General features: G+C 50.5%; 2 protein-coding genes across 2 annotated transcripts in view; one reads left to right on the forward strand and one right to left on the reverse strand.

Annotated features, from left to right (window-relative positions):
- Positions 1-3,632, forward strand: part of ELSPBP1 (epididymal sperm binding protein 1) — a 12,819-nt gene extending 9,187 nt beyond the window's left edge. The window contains exons 3-5 of the mRNA XM_008684497.1: positions 281-427; positions 1,469-1,627; positions 3,475-3,632. Of these exons, the coding sequence (XP_008682719.1) occupies positions 281-427; positions 1,469-1,627; positions 3,475-3,632 (464 nt within the window). The remainder of the gene's footprint in view (positions 1-280; positions 428-1,468; positions 1,628-3,474) is intronic.
- Positions 3,633-7,328: 3,696 nt separating this feature from the next.
- Positions 7,329-13,708, reverse strand: CABP5 (calcium binding protein 5). The gene is made up of 6 exons (XM_008684498.2): positions 13,600-13,708; positions 12,223-12,253; positions 11,363-11,506; positions 10,377-10,486; positions 8,838-8,985; positions 7,329-7,881 (listed from the first exon to the last, which is right to left on the reverse strand). Exons 1-6 carry the CDS (start codon positions 13,660-13,662, stop codon positions 7,856-7,858), a joined length of 522 nt encoding a protein of 173 aa, XP_008682720.1. The 5' UTR covers positions 13,663-13,708; the 3' UTR covers positions 7,329-7,855.
- Positions 13,709-13,970: the final 262 nt, after the last annotated feature.

Raw genomic sequence — 13,970 nt, forward strand, 5'->3', positions numbered from 1 at the left:
CAGGTGGGGGTGCCATAGTTGAGATTGGGAACTCTGTTGGGGACGTTTTGAGGGTGAAAGTACAGGAAGAGGCTCTCTTTATGAACTGCTTGATGAAATGAATGAATAAAATCTCTTCCAGACTTGATGCTTGTCCTGTACTTTGGTGGCTAATGGATAGTTGGATGGATGGATGGATGGATGGATGGATGGATGGGTGGATGGATGGACGGGCGATTAAATGACTGTCCCGTGAATGGCTGGAGAAAGTCAAACCACTCATGCACTCCTTTCCGTACAGATTACCCACGATGCATCTTCCCCTTCATCTATCGAGGAAGGTCCCATAACAGCTGCATCACAGAAGGCAGCTTCCTCGGAAGGCTGTGGTGCTCCGTCACCTCCAACTTTGATGAGAAGCAGCAGTGGAAATACTGTGAAACCAATGGTGAGGCACTGGAGCAGGGATGGGGTGTTTGGTGGGGAGGAGTGGAAAGAGCAATGATACTCCTGAGGGGATGGTGGCACAGGGGAGAGCAGAGCAATGGGAGCAAAACTTCTAGGAACCAAGTGTCTCTTTGGAGAGTACATTAGGACAACCACAGGAGAAAGGAATGTCCTGAGGCCATGTTCCTCCGAGTCCCCAATGTTAGCATGGAAAATCTAGTTGTCCCGAGAACCAAAACCATGGACTGTAGTCCTGACATTTGTTTTCAATTATTTCTGTTGCCAGAACTGGCAATTAGCAGATTCACCAAGTTCCGGACCCTTCCTTAATATTTCATCTTAATTCTTCACTTTTTAATGACCTCCATTCATTCTAGAGCTATCTCTGTATTACACTCTGATCCAGGACCTCTATATATAACCTTCCATTGAACCTTCCCATGGAAGCTCAATGAGATGCTATTCTCCCCCCTATTCAATAAATGGTCACAGTAAAATTAAGTCCTGCCCAAGGTCACACTCCTAGGCAACGTCAGAGTTAGGATTTGAATTTAAGTCCATATGGCTCTGATGCCCATGCTTCCTCACTAAGTAGTGTTGCCTCCTTTGAGATGAAGATTCATGCGAGGCACCTATCAATGAGCACACTTATTCCTGTATAAAATCTTATGTTCTTCCCTCAGCACTCAAAAATCCTAATCCCATATAAAGCCTTAATTATATTTTTGCCCTAGCCATCCATCTCTTACGTCCTTAACCCTACCAACCTTATCCTTAAATCTCACAATAACTCTGTTGATGAAGCCTGTGGAACACAAAAGCCTTTATGCAGGTAGACGGTAAACTGTGTGGTCCTTGACAGTCTGGGCTCTAATTTGTATGCAAAGTGGACATAATAACATCACCAGGAACTCGACTGGGCATGTTCAATGTTACGTTGCCTTTCGTGAGATAAAACACAGCGCCTGGTTCATGTGTGATAAATGGAAGCTCTTTTTGTTGTCTCTTTTTGTCCCTGTGACCTTTCCATGATTATTTTCAGAGTATGGGGGAAATTCTTTCAGCAAGCCCTGCATCTTCCCCTCCATCTACAGAAATAGCACGATCTTTGAATGCATTGAGGATGAAAACAACAAGCTCTGGTGCCCAACCACGGAGAACATGGATGAGGATGGGAAGTGGAGCCTCTGTGCCGACACTAGTAATCCAGGGAAGGGGACTGGGTGGACACGGTGGATTGCTTCATTCATTTACTCAGCAAACACCTACTCCAGCCCTACTGTGTGCCAGACACCGTGCTGGGCAGTGGTGATGAGTAATGCAGGGTCCCTTCCTCTTGGATCTGATGAGCAAAGAACATAAACAATGCGACAGTGTGACAGGCAAAATACGGGCCACTTAAGATCCAAGAGAAAGGGGCCAACATAAGATTTTCAAAATGTGAAACACCAAATGCTCGCTTGTACAAACATAGGGTAAGCACATGCTAAGGTTTAAAAAAATCTGGGGTGCATGGGTGGCTCGTTTGGTTAAGAGTCCAACTCTTGATCTCATCTCAGCTCTTGATCTTAGGGTCGTGAGGTCAAGCCCCACACTGGGGCTTGAAAAAAAAAATCTATTAACAAGGGAACTGGAAGGACAGGGGGACATTAAAAGACATAGAATGTCTTATATAATAGAAGACATTCTATAAGACAAAAATATGAGACATATAATGACATTATAAGACATTATAATGTCCCCCAATTCAGGGGACATTATAAGAAATATAGTAAGTCAGTGAAGAGAAGGATGTTGAACACAAGCAAGGTTGTTAAGTTAGCTATAAAATCCATGAATATCTAAAGGGCAATCAAACATTTGTGGTTATCTTGTCTACCAGACAGATATTACTGGCATCTCTGTTGAACAAAAACCATTCATGATATATCAGTCTTCTACAAGTTCCAGAGTTGGGGCCTCCAACCAATACAACAGCAAGTGATGTTAGACAAAGTTCTGTTTCCCTAGAGCTGGGGTCTGCAAACCGCATCCTGACTTTGGGCCACATCTAGACCAGCTCTTCTTTTGTCCCCCAACCTAAGAATCATTTTTACATTTTTATATGTTTGAAAAAAGTCCAAAGAAGGATCATTATATTCAAATCTCAGGGCCCATATATAAAGACAGAGACTGTATAAGGCATGAAGCTGAAAACACCTACCATCTCGCCCTTTCTAGAAAAAGTCTGCTGACACTGAGCAAGAGAATCAGGTGACCCTTAGGGACTGTTTGGACAATGCTCTAGAAGGACATGAAGAAGTCACGTGGCGATCTTTTGGCGCCATTGCATGTTTTGGATAATTTTGCTAACAAAGGAGAACAAACGTAGATTTGGTGGATGATGAGGTTAGAAGCCCTCAAGGAAGGAAAATAGAACATTTCTCTGTAAATATAACACAATATTTCCCCACAAGGCACATCCCAGGCTGCCTGAACTTCAGCACTCTGGACAGCTCTTCAGCACTCCTCTTGGGCATTTTTAACCCTCGTCTACTGCGCGAGAGTTGCGTGGAGAAGGCAGGGTGCAGCCTTGCCGGGCTTCACCCAGAAATGTGGGTGCTGGTCCACACACGACCACAGAAGCCCCACCAGGATTGATTTGGGGTCCAAATAAATTTTAGCAAGTGGCTAATTCGCACATTGAGGATCTGTGAATAAAGAGGAGTCCCTGTAATATGTCCTCTCTGTGCTTCCCACTCTACTCCCTGGTCCCCTGGTGACGTGACGCTGTCCTTCTCTCTTCCTCTGCCAGGAATCCTTGTGCTTTCACTCTGCCCTTGTTCCCCATTCCACATCCCATTGAGTTAAACTCAAATAGCTTCCCAGGGAAGAAAATCTCTCTGATATTTCTCTCCTCTAATGGGAGCCTCTGAACAGTGCCCAAACAACACACCCACAGGAAATATGGACCAAATTTTGATTTTAGGGTGGGCTCTGAAGCCTAAGCCTTCACCATATCGTAAAGGCACAGGGGTAACCACTGTCCTATCCCCTTCTTTTCCCTAGGAATTTCCTCCTTGGTTCCTGGCTTTCCCTGCCACTTCCCATTCAACTATAAAAACAAGAATTATTTTAACTGTACGGACAAAGGAACAAAGCAGAACCTTACGTGGTGTGCAACCTCTTACAACTATGACCGGGACCACACCTGGGTGTATTGCTGATGCAAAGGTGAGAGGCTTAACATACCCAGGGCAATGCTGTGTCCTTCCAGCATGATTCACTGCAGTTCCCAGCAGTGTGAGCTCCATGACCCAGAGATGAGGTGAAGGGGGGGGGGGGAAGACTGGGATAGCTTCCCAAATTAGAAGGAGGTGGATGAAGTCTTTCAGATGCAGAAAGGTATCATGCCAAGTTTTAGGTCCTGGAGGCCTTGGGTGTGCCAGATAGGAAAATGGAATTTCTCACACTGTAGTGTGAGAAGAAAAGATAAGCTTGAAAGGAGATCACCAAGACTTCTCTGGTCCCCAGAAGCCATGGAACTAGGTTGCTGATCTGCTACCCCCATCACTAAGTAGCCAATGGAGGAAAAGGTGGGGGTCACTTCTGCTCCCCATCGTGTGGGTCCCTCCCCCACCTTCACACATTAGTCCTCAATTCTCTCCGCAGGACCAACCTCACTCCCCGTTCCAGGCCTTTCCTCTGGCTAAGGCCAGTGGAAACTCTCCAGACCTCCTGCATGGGTCCACTGACCTAATCACTCAGTGGTTTTGGAATTTAAACACAAACAGAAGCCCTTTTGTCAGACGTGTGGACAACTCTGGTGTTTCTAGCAATATTTGCCCTTAGGATGCATGTGCCTTATGAGTGACACCAATATTAGTGACTCCTCCTGAATTCTGGCTTGGTCATGAAAATTATCTTCCCGGAACTGAGGAGAGGCAAAGGAGTGGGCTTGGGGCTCTGGGTACCATCTTAACAGGGTGGATATTTACAAACATCCCTAAGTTGGGGCGCCTGGGTGGCTCAGTGGGTTAAGCATCTCTTGATTTTGGCTCAGGTCATGATCTCAGGGTCGTGGATTGAGCCCAAGTCCAGCTCTGGGCTCAGCACTGAGTCTGCTTATGATTCTCTCCCTCTCCCCCCCCACCCCCCACTTGCACACACACACTCTACAACAAAACCAAGAAATACCAAGTCATCCCCAGGCTGTGTCTAGAATGAAGAACATTTTCAGTGCCCTGCCACTGATTCCTGTCCACCAGAGCACAACTACCTTCTTCAGGTCCCTCTTCCACCAAACATATTAGTAGAGGTGAGGTTAGGGTTCTCATGGTCAGGGGCTTCCAGCCCCCATGAGCCAGGTGAGGGGCAGGGGTGTCTAACCGCTCTTGGCTCAGCCTCCTCATCTTCTGGCTCAGTCTTGACAACCAATACAATACTTTTGTATTCACATTACATTTGAGTCAGTGCGTACCTATCACCTGAATGCTGGCTTGTGATTCTATTTTCCAGGGGATGAGAAACATCTTCAGAGGAAGACGGACATGCCAAGTCTAGAACCTGCTTCGTCTTTTTCATTGAGTCTTTCAAGTTTAATCGCTTTTAGAAATACCTTGTCCGCCATTTTGCTTTATCACTTGGTCCTTGGTGAAGAACAGAGGGGAAATGTGGCATAACCACCAATAAAGGAGCCCACAGTTAACCCTAGGGCTGCCCTTGGTGCTTCCTGGAATGAGAGATATGGTGAGGGACCGGAATGTGTGGTGAAGGAAGCTTTCGGGACTGGGTTGGTGAGTCTCATGGGGGCAGGTCAGATTCTCAGCCCAGGGGCCTGAGGAAGGAACTGCAGCCTGCTCTCTCTTTCTGGAAGACCATAGATTTGGGTGGAGCATTTATAGATACTTGTTAAATCATTAATAAATAAGTTAGTAAGTAAACAGAAGATAGAAAATTCATTGCACTCGATGTAATGAGCACTGGGTGTTATATGCAACTGACAAATCACTAAATTCTACCCCTGAAACTAATAATACAGTATATGTTAATTAAGTTGAATTTAAATGAAGAATTAAAAAAAAATTCATTGCAAGACTACCTTGACTATTCCTTCCCCATGCCCATGGCAGACATCACTAATGGATGACAGAATCTGTTTCCCGTGAGCCCAGATGTATCACCACGTTGTTGCTCTCCTCCCTCCCCCCCCCCGCCCCGCTCTTCCCCCTCCTCCTCTATCATGAAGCACGGAGCAGCCGCTACCACTATCCCACACTGCGTGAAGCCATCAGGAATAGCTTTAACCATTTGGCCATATTCAGTACCAGTCTGATTGTCTAAAATGGTGTTGCACAGACATTCTAGAAGCCCAGAGATCTCATTCCACTGCAGCTCAAGAACCACCAGATGATCAATCCTCCCTTAACCACATACAAACACGCCGCAGGAAACCCATCTCTCCTGCCCCCAGATTCCACACGTGCCCCCTGCTGGTCTGAAGCCTTCCCTCACACACGTCCTACCACTGCCCCCTCACTCGGTACCCTCCAGCCACTGCCCTATTCCTGAAGCCACCATGCTGACTCCAGCCTCTGTGCCTTCCTTGTGCGGAATGCCCTTCCCCTTGCCCTCCTGACGTCATTCATAAAATCAGTGTTGACAAAATGTTAACTTAGTAAAATAAAAATGAAACTCAGTTTCTCAGCCTCATTCACCACGTTTAAAACTCAGGAGCCACATGTGGCGAGTGGGTACCATAACAGCACAGATCTAGAACATTCCATCATCGCAGAAGTTCCCACTGGATCGTGTGGCTCTAGAATGCGAGCTCCTTGAGGTCAACTACCTTATCGTTGCTCTACTTCCATCACCTGGAATAACGCCCGGCACACAGAGGGACTCAGCAAATATCACACTGAGTAGGTGAGTGACGAGTGGGATGGGCAGAAGGACAGGTACCTGGATGGAATGAGATGGAGCTGAGGCAGGAGGTGGAGGCCATATTTTAAAAGGTGATATGGATTATGTCACTCCTCTGCTCAAAATCCTCCAAGGTCCCCAGACTGGCCTCGAAACGTACACGGCTTAACCCCTGATCCACCACCTACCCCTGTCCAGCCACCATGGCCTCTCGCCATTCCTCCAACACAGTCAGCTACGTTCCTGCCTCAGGGCCTTTGCATTCACCTTACACTGTGCTGGAAGTGCTCTTCCCCCGGATATGCCCCTGGTGTTCAGTAGACTCCCTAATGCCCCTACATGGAACGGGGACTCCTCCTCATTCCCAGACCCCTTAAACCGCTTTCCTGCTCCATTTTTCTCCATATCTCTTACCATCTTCTACCATACTAACTAGGATTATATGTACTCGTGTATTTTGTTCCGTGTCTGTCTCCTCCCTTTATAGTGTAAGCTCCCTGGGAGGGGGTGTATTTCATTCACCAAGGGAGCCCATGCTTGAAAACCTGGTGGAAGGTGGGACACGAATCCTGTACTTTGGGGACCTTGCATTCCTGGAGCGTCCTGCCCGCAGGTGGAGGTGAGGAGGAACAGACCCTCCGGTTTCAGGGCACAAGTCAGAGTCGGGGTGTGGGTGCTGGCACGACACCCCCCCCTAACAGAGGCAATCTCCCGGAGTGCCCAGGGCGCACCAACAAGGGGGGCTGGGGTTCCCAGGAATGGTTTCCACACCACCTGGCTGAGCTGAGAATTTGAGAACTCCCCGTCCCCCCTTCTCTTTGCAGGATGACATTTTGCAGATTAATCCCCCCTCCATCGGGGATCAGCTTGCCCTAAACCTTAGTAATCCAGATTTATGATTTAATTCAGTGGCCTGAGTATCTTGCACAAGGAAAAGGAAGTAGGAGGCTGGAGGGAAAAAACAGACTGAGCTTCCGGGAAATCAACAAAACGGGCTAAGCTCACTTTGGAAGTGTCTTTAATTAACCATTTCCAAGCCCAGTCTTATCAGGAACCCCATTTGTAGCCCCAAGATTGGCATGCCTCCCTCTTAGCGACAGAAAGAAACTGAGGAGATTGGAAGCAAGAAGGGGGAAGGGTGGACTACGGGCTGAAGTTTTTTGGGAGTCGGACCCAAGAGGACGCTGGGGATGAGACTCTGGTGGGTCACAGGCATTGGGGATTACACGAAGTCAAAAGAAGTCATTAACCTTTGGAACTGGGGGAGCAGCACCGATCCTAGTCCCAATCTCATTTCCATACGTAGACTCTTCCTTCTTAATCTCATTCTAGAGAGGTACCCCTCACCCCACCCTGCCATCCAGGCAAAGCGATCACTTTCGGGCTAGCCTCAACTCATGCTCTGTAGGGCCGGTCCCCACGCACCCTCCCACCCTCTCTCCTGGACGGGCCCGGGGGGATCTGGTCTTCAGCAAGTGCTTGGTCCACGTTGGCCGGGTGGGGAGTGAACGGGGTTTCCAGAACCTCCTCAGCGAGACATCATCTTCACAAACTCTGCAAAGAGAAGTCCCTGGTGAGGGGCCTGTCTGTAAGAGAAGCCAGCATTCGCTTTCGAGCCCACACTGTGTGTATTCACTAATAACTATGATGAACTGATTTCATCTTTTCAGCCAACCCTGGAGGAGTAAACACCATTTTTACAGATAGGCAAACGGAGGCCAGTGAGGTTGCCCAAAGCACCTGAGGTCAGGTGGACGGTGAGTGGCAAAGCCTGGAACGAACGCAGGATGCCCCTGACTTGTGCTCCATGACTCCATGCCAGGTGACCTCTGGGGCCCCACCCAGGTCCTGAGGTCAGTCTGTCTTTCCGCTGCCTGGGGATCTGCCTCCCACCTCGTCTGGATTTCCAGGGATGCCCCCGGCACACCTGAGCCTGGCGAGATCCAACAGGCATCCAGCAAACATTTACTAAGTTGCAGTCACGCAATAAATATCTACCAAGCTTCCCTCTTGGGAATGCCAGAGCAGATGGTCCAGAGAGCACCGTCACCGCCCTCCGGGCTTTGACAGCCCGGGGGGCGAACACAACTCAATGCAGCAAGGTCTGCGGTGACGACTCCCTTTGAAGGGAGGGGAGCAGAAAAACGTCTGTGGGACTACAGAGCGGGGGCTGACACACCCAGCTCAAGATGAAGGGAAGCTTCTTGGAAGAGGTTGGGCTGTGCCGATTCCCGAGGGATGGATAAGACCTAAGAATGCACTGACGGACGGGGAAGGTGCGGGAAGCGGAAGGAAGGTCAGGGAGAAAGGAACAGGATGTCAAGGACACAGAGCAGGGGCCAAGCCTGCCCCAGAGCACAGCTTTCAGAGAGAGGTTGTTGAAATGCGGAGTGGGGGGGGCAGACCATGGATGCACTTGACTATTGCATTAAGAATTTAGCTTTTGCAGGGGCACCTGGGTGGCTCAGTGGGTTAAGTGTCTGCCAGCAGCTGTCCCCACACCATGTCACCTTCAAAGTCGACGGTACCGTCTCCGTTCACGTCGGCCTCCTGCACAACCTCCGAGATCTCGCGGGGCGTGAGCTGCTCTCCCAGAAGCCTCTGCATGGCCTGCTGCAACTCCCCGAGGGTGATCTCCCCGTCTCCGTTGGTGTCAAACTGACCAGAGCAGAGGGGTGATGTCAGCCACGAGCACGACAATCCCAAGAGCGGTGTTTACTGACCACTTACTGTGGGTCAGGAACTAAGCTAAGTCCTTTTGCACATGGCGCGCCAGCATGTCAATCCCCGACACCATCCTGCATTGTTCACTGCCCCGGGCCCAGGCCCCCAAACAGTGCCTGCCACACGGTACGCACTGGATAAATTGGCTGAATTAAGGAACTGTTTTCAAATCTCTATGCTGCACACCCTTAACCAATCTACAAGAAAGTCTCGTACACTCTATGTCCCGAGCAGGTGGGGCAACTAACTATCCTTTTCTAGCCACGCTGATTTTAACCTGGCCAAAGCCACAATCCTCTCTTGCCTGGACTATCATGACAGCCCCCCCCGATTGGTCCTCTGGCTCCCATCCTGGTCCACACATCAGGGCCTCGCATTCATGTTCATTTAAAACAAATCAGGGGCGCCTGGGTGGCTGGTCCGTTAAGCATCTGCCTTCGGCTCAAGTCACGATCTCAGGGTCCTGGGATGGAGCCCCGCATGGAGCCAGGATTCTGCTTCTCCCTCTGCCCCTTCCCCTGCCCCCGCTCCTGCTCGCTCTCTCTCTCAAATAAATAAATAAAATCTTTCAAAAAAAAAAAAATGAAAGAAAGAAAAGGTAGACCCACGCATCCAAGGTTTTCCAAAAGGAGCGTTTCCCAGTAACTGAACAGTGTATGTGTTTTTAAATTCAAACAAACTGAATTTATATTCTGTGGACTGTGAAGGAAAATTAAATAAATAATCAAATTGAAACTACTCAAAATTCGATAAAATGAAGAAAAATGAGTTCCTCAGTCACACCTGCCATATACTGAGGGCAGACGCTTAGCCCACTGAAACACCCAGGTGTCCCCGGGGAACGCATTTTATTAGGGGACGAAAGTCAATCTCAGCCAGCCCCTCGCCCTCCCTCGTCTCTTTTTTAAGCATCTCTACAAGTGGGTTAAACCAGATTATGTCTTTGCATTCCCCTCTGGGATCTCAAATTATTGGATGCCTTCTTCCCATTACAGGCACGGAGATTAGAGGAACTAACATGTACTCTGCGGATGGCAGGACCTCGGGTAAGATCTGTCAGTTCCATGAGCCTCAGTGTCCTCGTATGCATGACCAGGGTAAGTGGCAGCTTACCCCTCCTGTTTTTTATGATGATCAGACCAGAGAGCACGTGTAGAGGGCCTCGTGCCTTGCAAGTGTTCGGAAGACGTCATTTTCCTTTCCTATAAATCCCATTATAGTTTCCAAAAAACTTGGTTTGGGGGGGGTTCCGTCCACACTTGAAGACCAATTGCAGACCTCTGGGGTTTCCTTCAAGCACCAACACCATGAACCTCTTAACTCACTTCCTTGAAGGCATCTCTCATCTCCTGGACACCGATCATCCCTGCCGTTTCGGCCAGCAGTTTGGGGGTCATCAGCTCCACAAAATCGTCAAAGTCGACACGGCCACCCACTGTGGACGGAAGAGGCAGGTTTAGTGAGATGCCACGTAACCAACTCCCCCCCCCCCATGACCTCGCTGGACCCGTTCAAGGTCTGTTCAAGGCTCCGATCTCTCTGCCTTCCAAGAGCTTTCCGTCTCGGCCAACACGGGCCCCAGGGCCCCTCTAATCCCAACCGGGGTGGACCGGGTGCGTGGGGAGGAAGTCACTAGCGGTCCCTGTGACCTTGGGCAAATCTCTTAACTGGTTCAGATCTACATTCGCTCATCTGTCGGTCTGTCGAAGGGGGAGCGTGAATTCAGTGGGAGCCAAATCGCTTCCAGATAGGAACGGGATCCCATCCGTGCTCGACCTTGTTTACTCTGTGGCACACCCGGAAGCAAACCCTAGAGCAATTTTGTCCCGGCTTCCTTCTCGAAATGAGCTCTGAAATGCACCCCAAGTTTGTTTCCAGCGGCAAATGCGGTTCCAGTCTTGCCCTCCGCCGATGCATGTCGGTGGTCGTGGTAGTGACCACCCCATCGATCACCGTTCACTGGGGGCAAAGCCTGACCTGCGTCAGCTCCTTTATCGCAATCCCACAAGAGGTGACATGGTCTCCGCCTGACAGATGGGGAAGCCGAGACTCAAGACGGGGAGCTGACTCCACGTTTCAAAAGCACCATAATCAGTAAATGATAGAAGCGGGTCTTGGACCCAGATCTGCCTCGAAGAGTCACCCTTTTATCTACTGCAAACGCTGCCTCCCTGAGTCCAGCCTGAAGTGCTGGCTCCAGACTCCTAGCGACCCCTACCCTCCCCCTTCCCTCCGGCTCAGCCTCCCCATCCCTCCGCCTTCCACCATTGCCCACCCCCACCCGCAGCGGTTCTCCCCGGCCCGGCCTCACAGTTCATGTGGATTTGCTGGCCCAGTTCAGTCAGCTCCATCTCGGTGGGCATGTAACCCATCGTCCTCATGAGATTCCCCAGATCCTTACAGGAGATGAAACCATCTCTGTCCTTGTCGAATTCAAGAAATGCTTCCCGAAGCTCTGGAAGTTAAGAGGGAAGGACTTTGGGGGAACCTGAAACAGCCCATGGGAAAGACTGGCATCCCTTGAAACCGTCAGAGAAGCACTGACTAGAGACTCCGCAAAGGAGAAGACATCTTTGAAAACCAGAATTTCCCAAAGGAGTCACTTATGAAATGTGGACGGAGATTGCAACGTGCGAGAGGAATGATCCGTGAGACCGCAAAGCGAAGGCACAGCGGTCCTCCAAATTGTGGGGTGAAATTATGGGGGGCACGCCTGAGTGGTTCAGTCAGTTAAGCGTCTGTCTTGGGCTCAGGTCATGATCCCGGGGTCCTGGGATCGAGTCCCGCATCGGGCTCCTTGCTCAGCGGGGAGCCTGCTTGTCCCTCTGCCAGCCACTCCCCTTGCTTATGCTCTCTCTCTCTGACAAATGAAGAAATAATTTTAAAAAAACTATGGGAAACTTCCAAACCACCCAAAGAAAAACCAATAGTTTTTGATTCATCTTAAAATTCACGCCCGTGTCCCTCCTGGGTCTCTGAGACACTTAGGGATGGGCGTCCCTTCTGCACACTTTGGGAGGACCCGAAGCGACCATGAGAAGGGGTTCCACAAAATCACAGCTGAGTGGGGAGAGGGGTGGGAAGCTTTCGTGGGAAGGGTCTACCCTGAGATGCACAGAAAGCAGCCTAGTGGTGGGTGACAATGAGGAGGCATTTGGGGACAGAGGTTACCTTCGATTTCATCCTGTCCCAGGGGTCTTTCCTGGAAAGGAATGCAGGGAGAGGAAGTTTGGAGAGGGTCAGGGCTCCAATATCTACTTCTCCAAACGTGTCCCCTCCGTCCTCCAAGCGACCCCTCCCCTTCCCTGTCTCTCCTCCACCCCCCCTCCTCTTCCTTCTCCCACCTCCTGACTCCCACCCCTGACTGCTTCTAGCCCTTTCCTCATCACTTCCCATTTCCTCTCTCCTATCCCAGAATCTTGATCTCTCTCCCTCTGCCTTTCCTGACCAGACATCCATCCTATTGTGCTGCAAGGGGCCTTCGATGCCAGGGCATCCAATCCCCTCCTTTCTCCGGAACAAGAAAGCAAGGCTTGGCATCACAGCTAACGTGCTCAGAGTGCCAACTCTGTGCTGGGTGTCCACGGTCACTTCATTTAAACCTCAGAACCACCCCAGGAGGTAGGACCAAACAGCATTCCCATCCTACTTGAGAGGTAGCTGAGGAACAGAGAGGTTAAGGAACCGGTCTGAAGTCACACAGCTCCTAAGTGGCAGAGTCCCTCCCAGGGCAGGGAGACATTAAATCACTCCCTCGAGGTCAGGTGCAGCAAGCACCGAGATTTTAATTCTGAGTCAAAATTCTTCCCACTACACCCCCTTGATTCTTTCCCCACCCACCCCTTTCTTTCTCCAAGGGTTAGAGGCCGTTTGCGTGGGACCAGTGCTCAGCGTCTGGGCAAGATGATCATTGGGTACGAGGCACGCCACCTGGGGAACTCCACCAGCCTCTGGCCTCTCCCTTTATCCTTGGAGCCTTCCCCCAGCTTCTCTTTCTTCTTATCCCCTCCCCCCATCTCCCTCCCTCTCTCTCTCTCTTTCTCCGGTCATCTGAAAGCCTAACAAGGAAAAGTAAGCCCCCCGGAATCACACAGACCTGACGGACCCTGCCTCTCAGTAACTGTAATGCTTTGTGACTCAGCCTCAGTGCCTGCATCTGTAAAATGGGAACGCAAGGCTGGCCAACCTTGTTAAGTGGTCCTGAGGATGAAATGACAGCAGGAAAGCAAAGCCCTCCGCGCAGGGCTGGGCACACAGCAGAGCCTTGGTTAAGTGGCAGCTAGAGTCATCACCATCTTTGCTCTGGGTGTCCACAGAAACAGGTGGTGATCGACAGGGACATCCCAGTTCCCCGTTTATTTGTATGTCTCCTCCCTCTCCCCCTTTTGCTGGTGACTTCTGATTTCACCTTCACCCACTTCACTGGCCCACTGAGCTCCCCGAATTCTACCTTCTCGGTCACGTGCCCCCCGCCTGTGCCCTCCATCCCCCCACACCTTGGCTCCCTTTGCCCTGCCCAGCATCCTCCTGCCTTGTCCGCCACCTCACCCGCTGTTTCTCAGCGATGCCTTTCCTCAAGAAGATGCAGGCGGGGCCCATGGGAAACTGCATGGAGGGGCAGGGCAGGGCGCACCAGGCAGCAAGCTCAAGTCGGCTCCCCTCCTTCCCGTCCCCCTGGGCGGCTCAGCCTCCTTCTTCTCCCTGGCGCTCCTCTGCAAGTCTTCCTGCCTCTCTGGGCCTCTCCCTTGGTCCCGGTGTCCGAGAGCTATGACAGCTGGATCAGAATCTCTCCCAGGGTTGGGGAGGGATCAGAGCTGGTCCTGCCTCCCCATCTGGCTCCAGTGAGGTGGAGGGGGCCTCAGTCTCAGCCTCTGACCTTTTATCCCCAGAATAGAACAGGATAGTTTCAAAACCGGGGA

Source organism: Ursus maritimus, unplaced genomic scaffold (assembly GCF_017311325.1).
Source record: "Ursus maritimus isolate PB19 unplaced genomic scaffold, ASM1731132v1 scaffold_19, whole genome shotgun sequence".
Classification (NCBI taxonomy): Eukaryota; Metazoa; Chordata; class Mammalia; order Carnivora; family Ursidae; genus Ursus; species Ursus maritimus.

Bases quoted from the DNA above. Each gene is read 5' to 3' on its own strand.
- CABP5 (XM_008684498.2), bottom strand. From the start codon at position 13,662: ATGCAGTTTCCCATGGGCCCCGCCTGCATCTTCTTGAGGAAAGGCATC. The intron at 11,507-12,222 runs GTAACCTCTGTC...CTTAACTTCCAG, and splicing joins GGGACAGGATGAAATCGAAG to AGCTTCGGGAAGCATTTCTT. The intron at 10,487-11,362 runs GTGAGGCCGGGC...TTCCGTCCACAG, and splicing joins CCAGCAAATCCACATGAACT to TGGGTGGCCGTGTCGACTTT.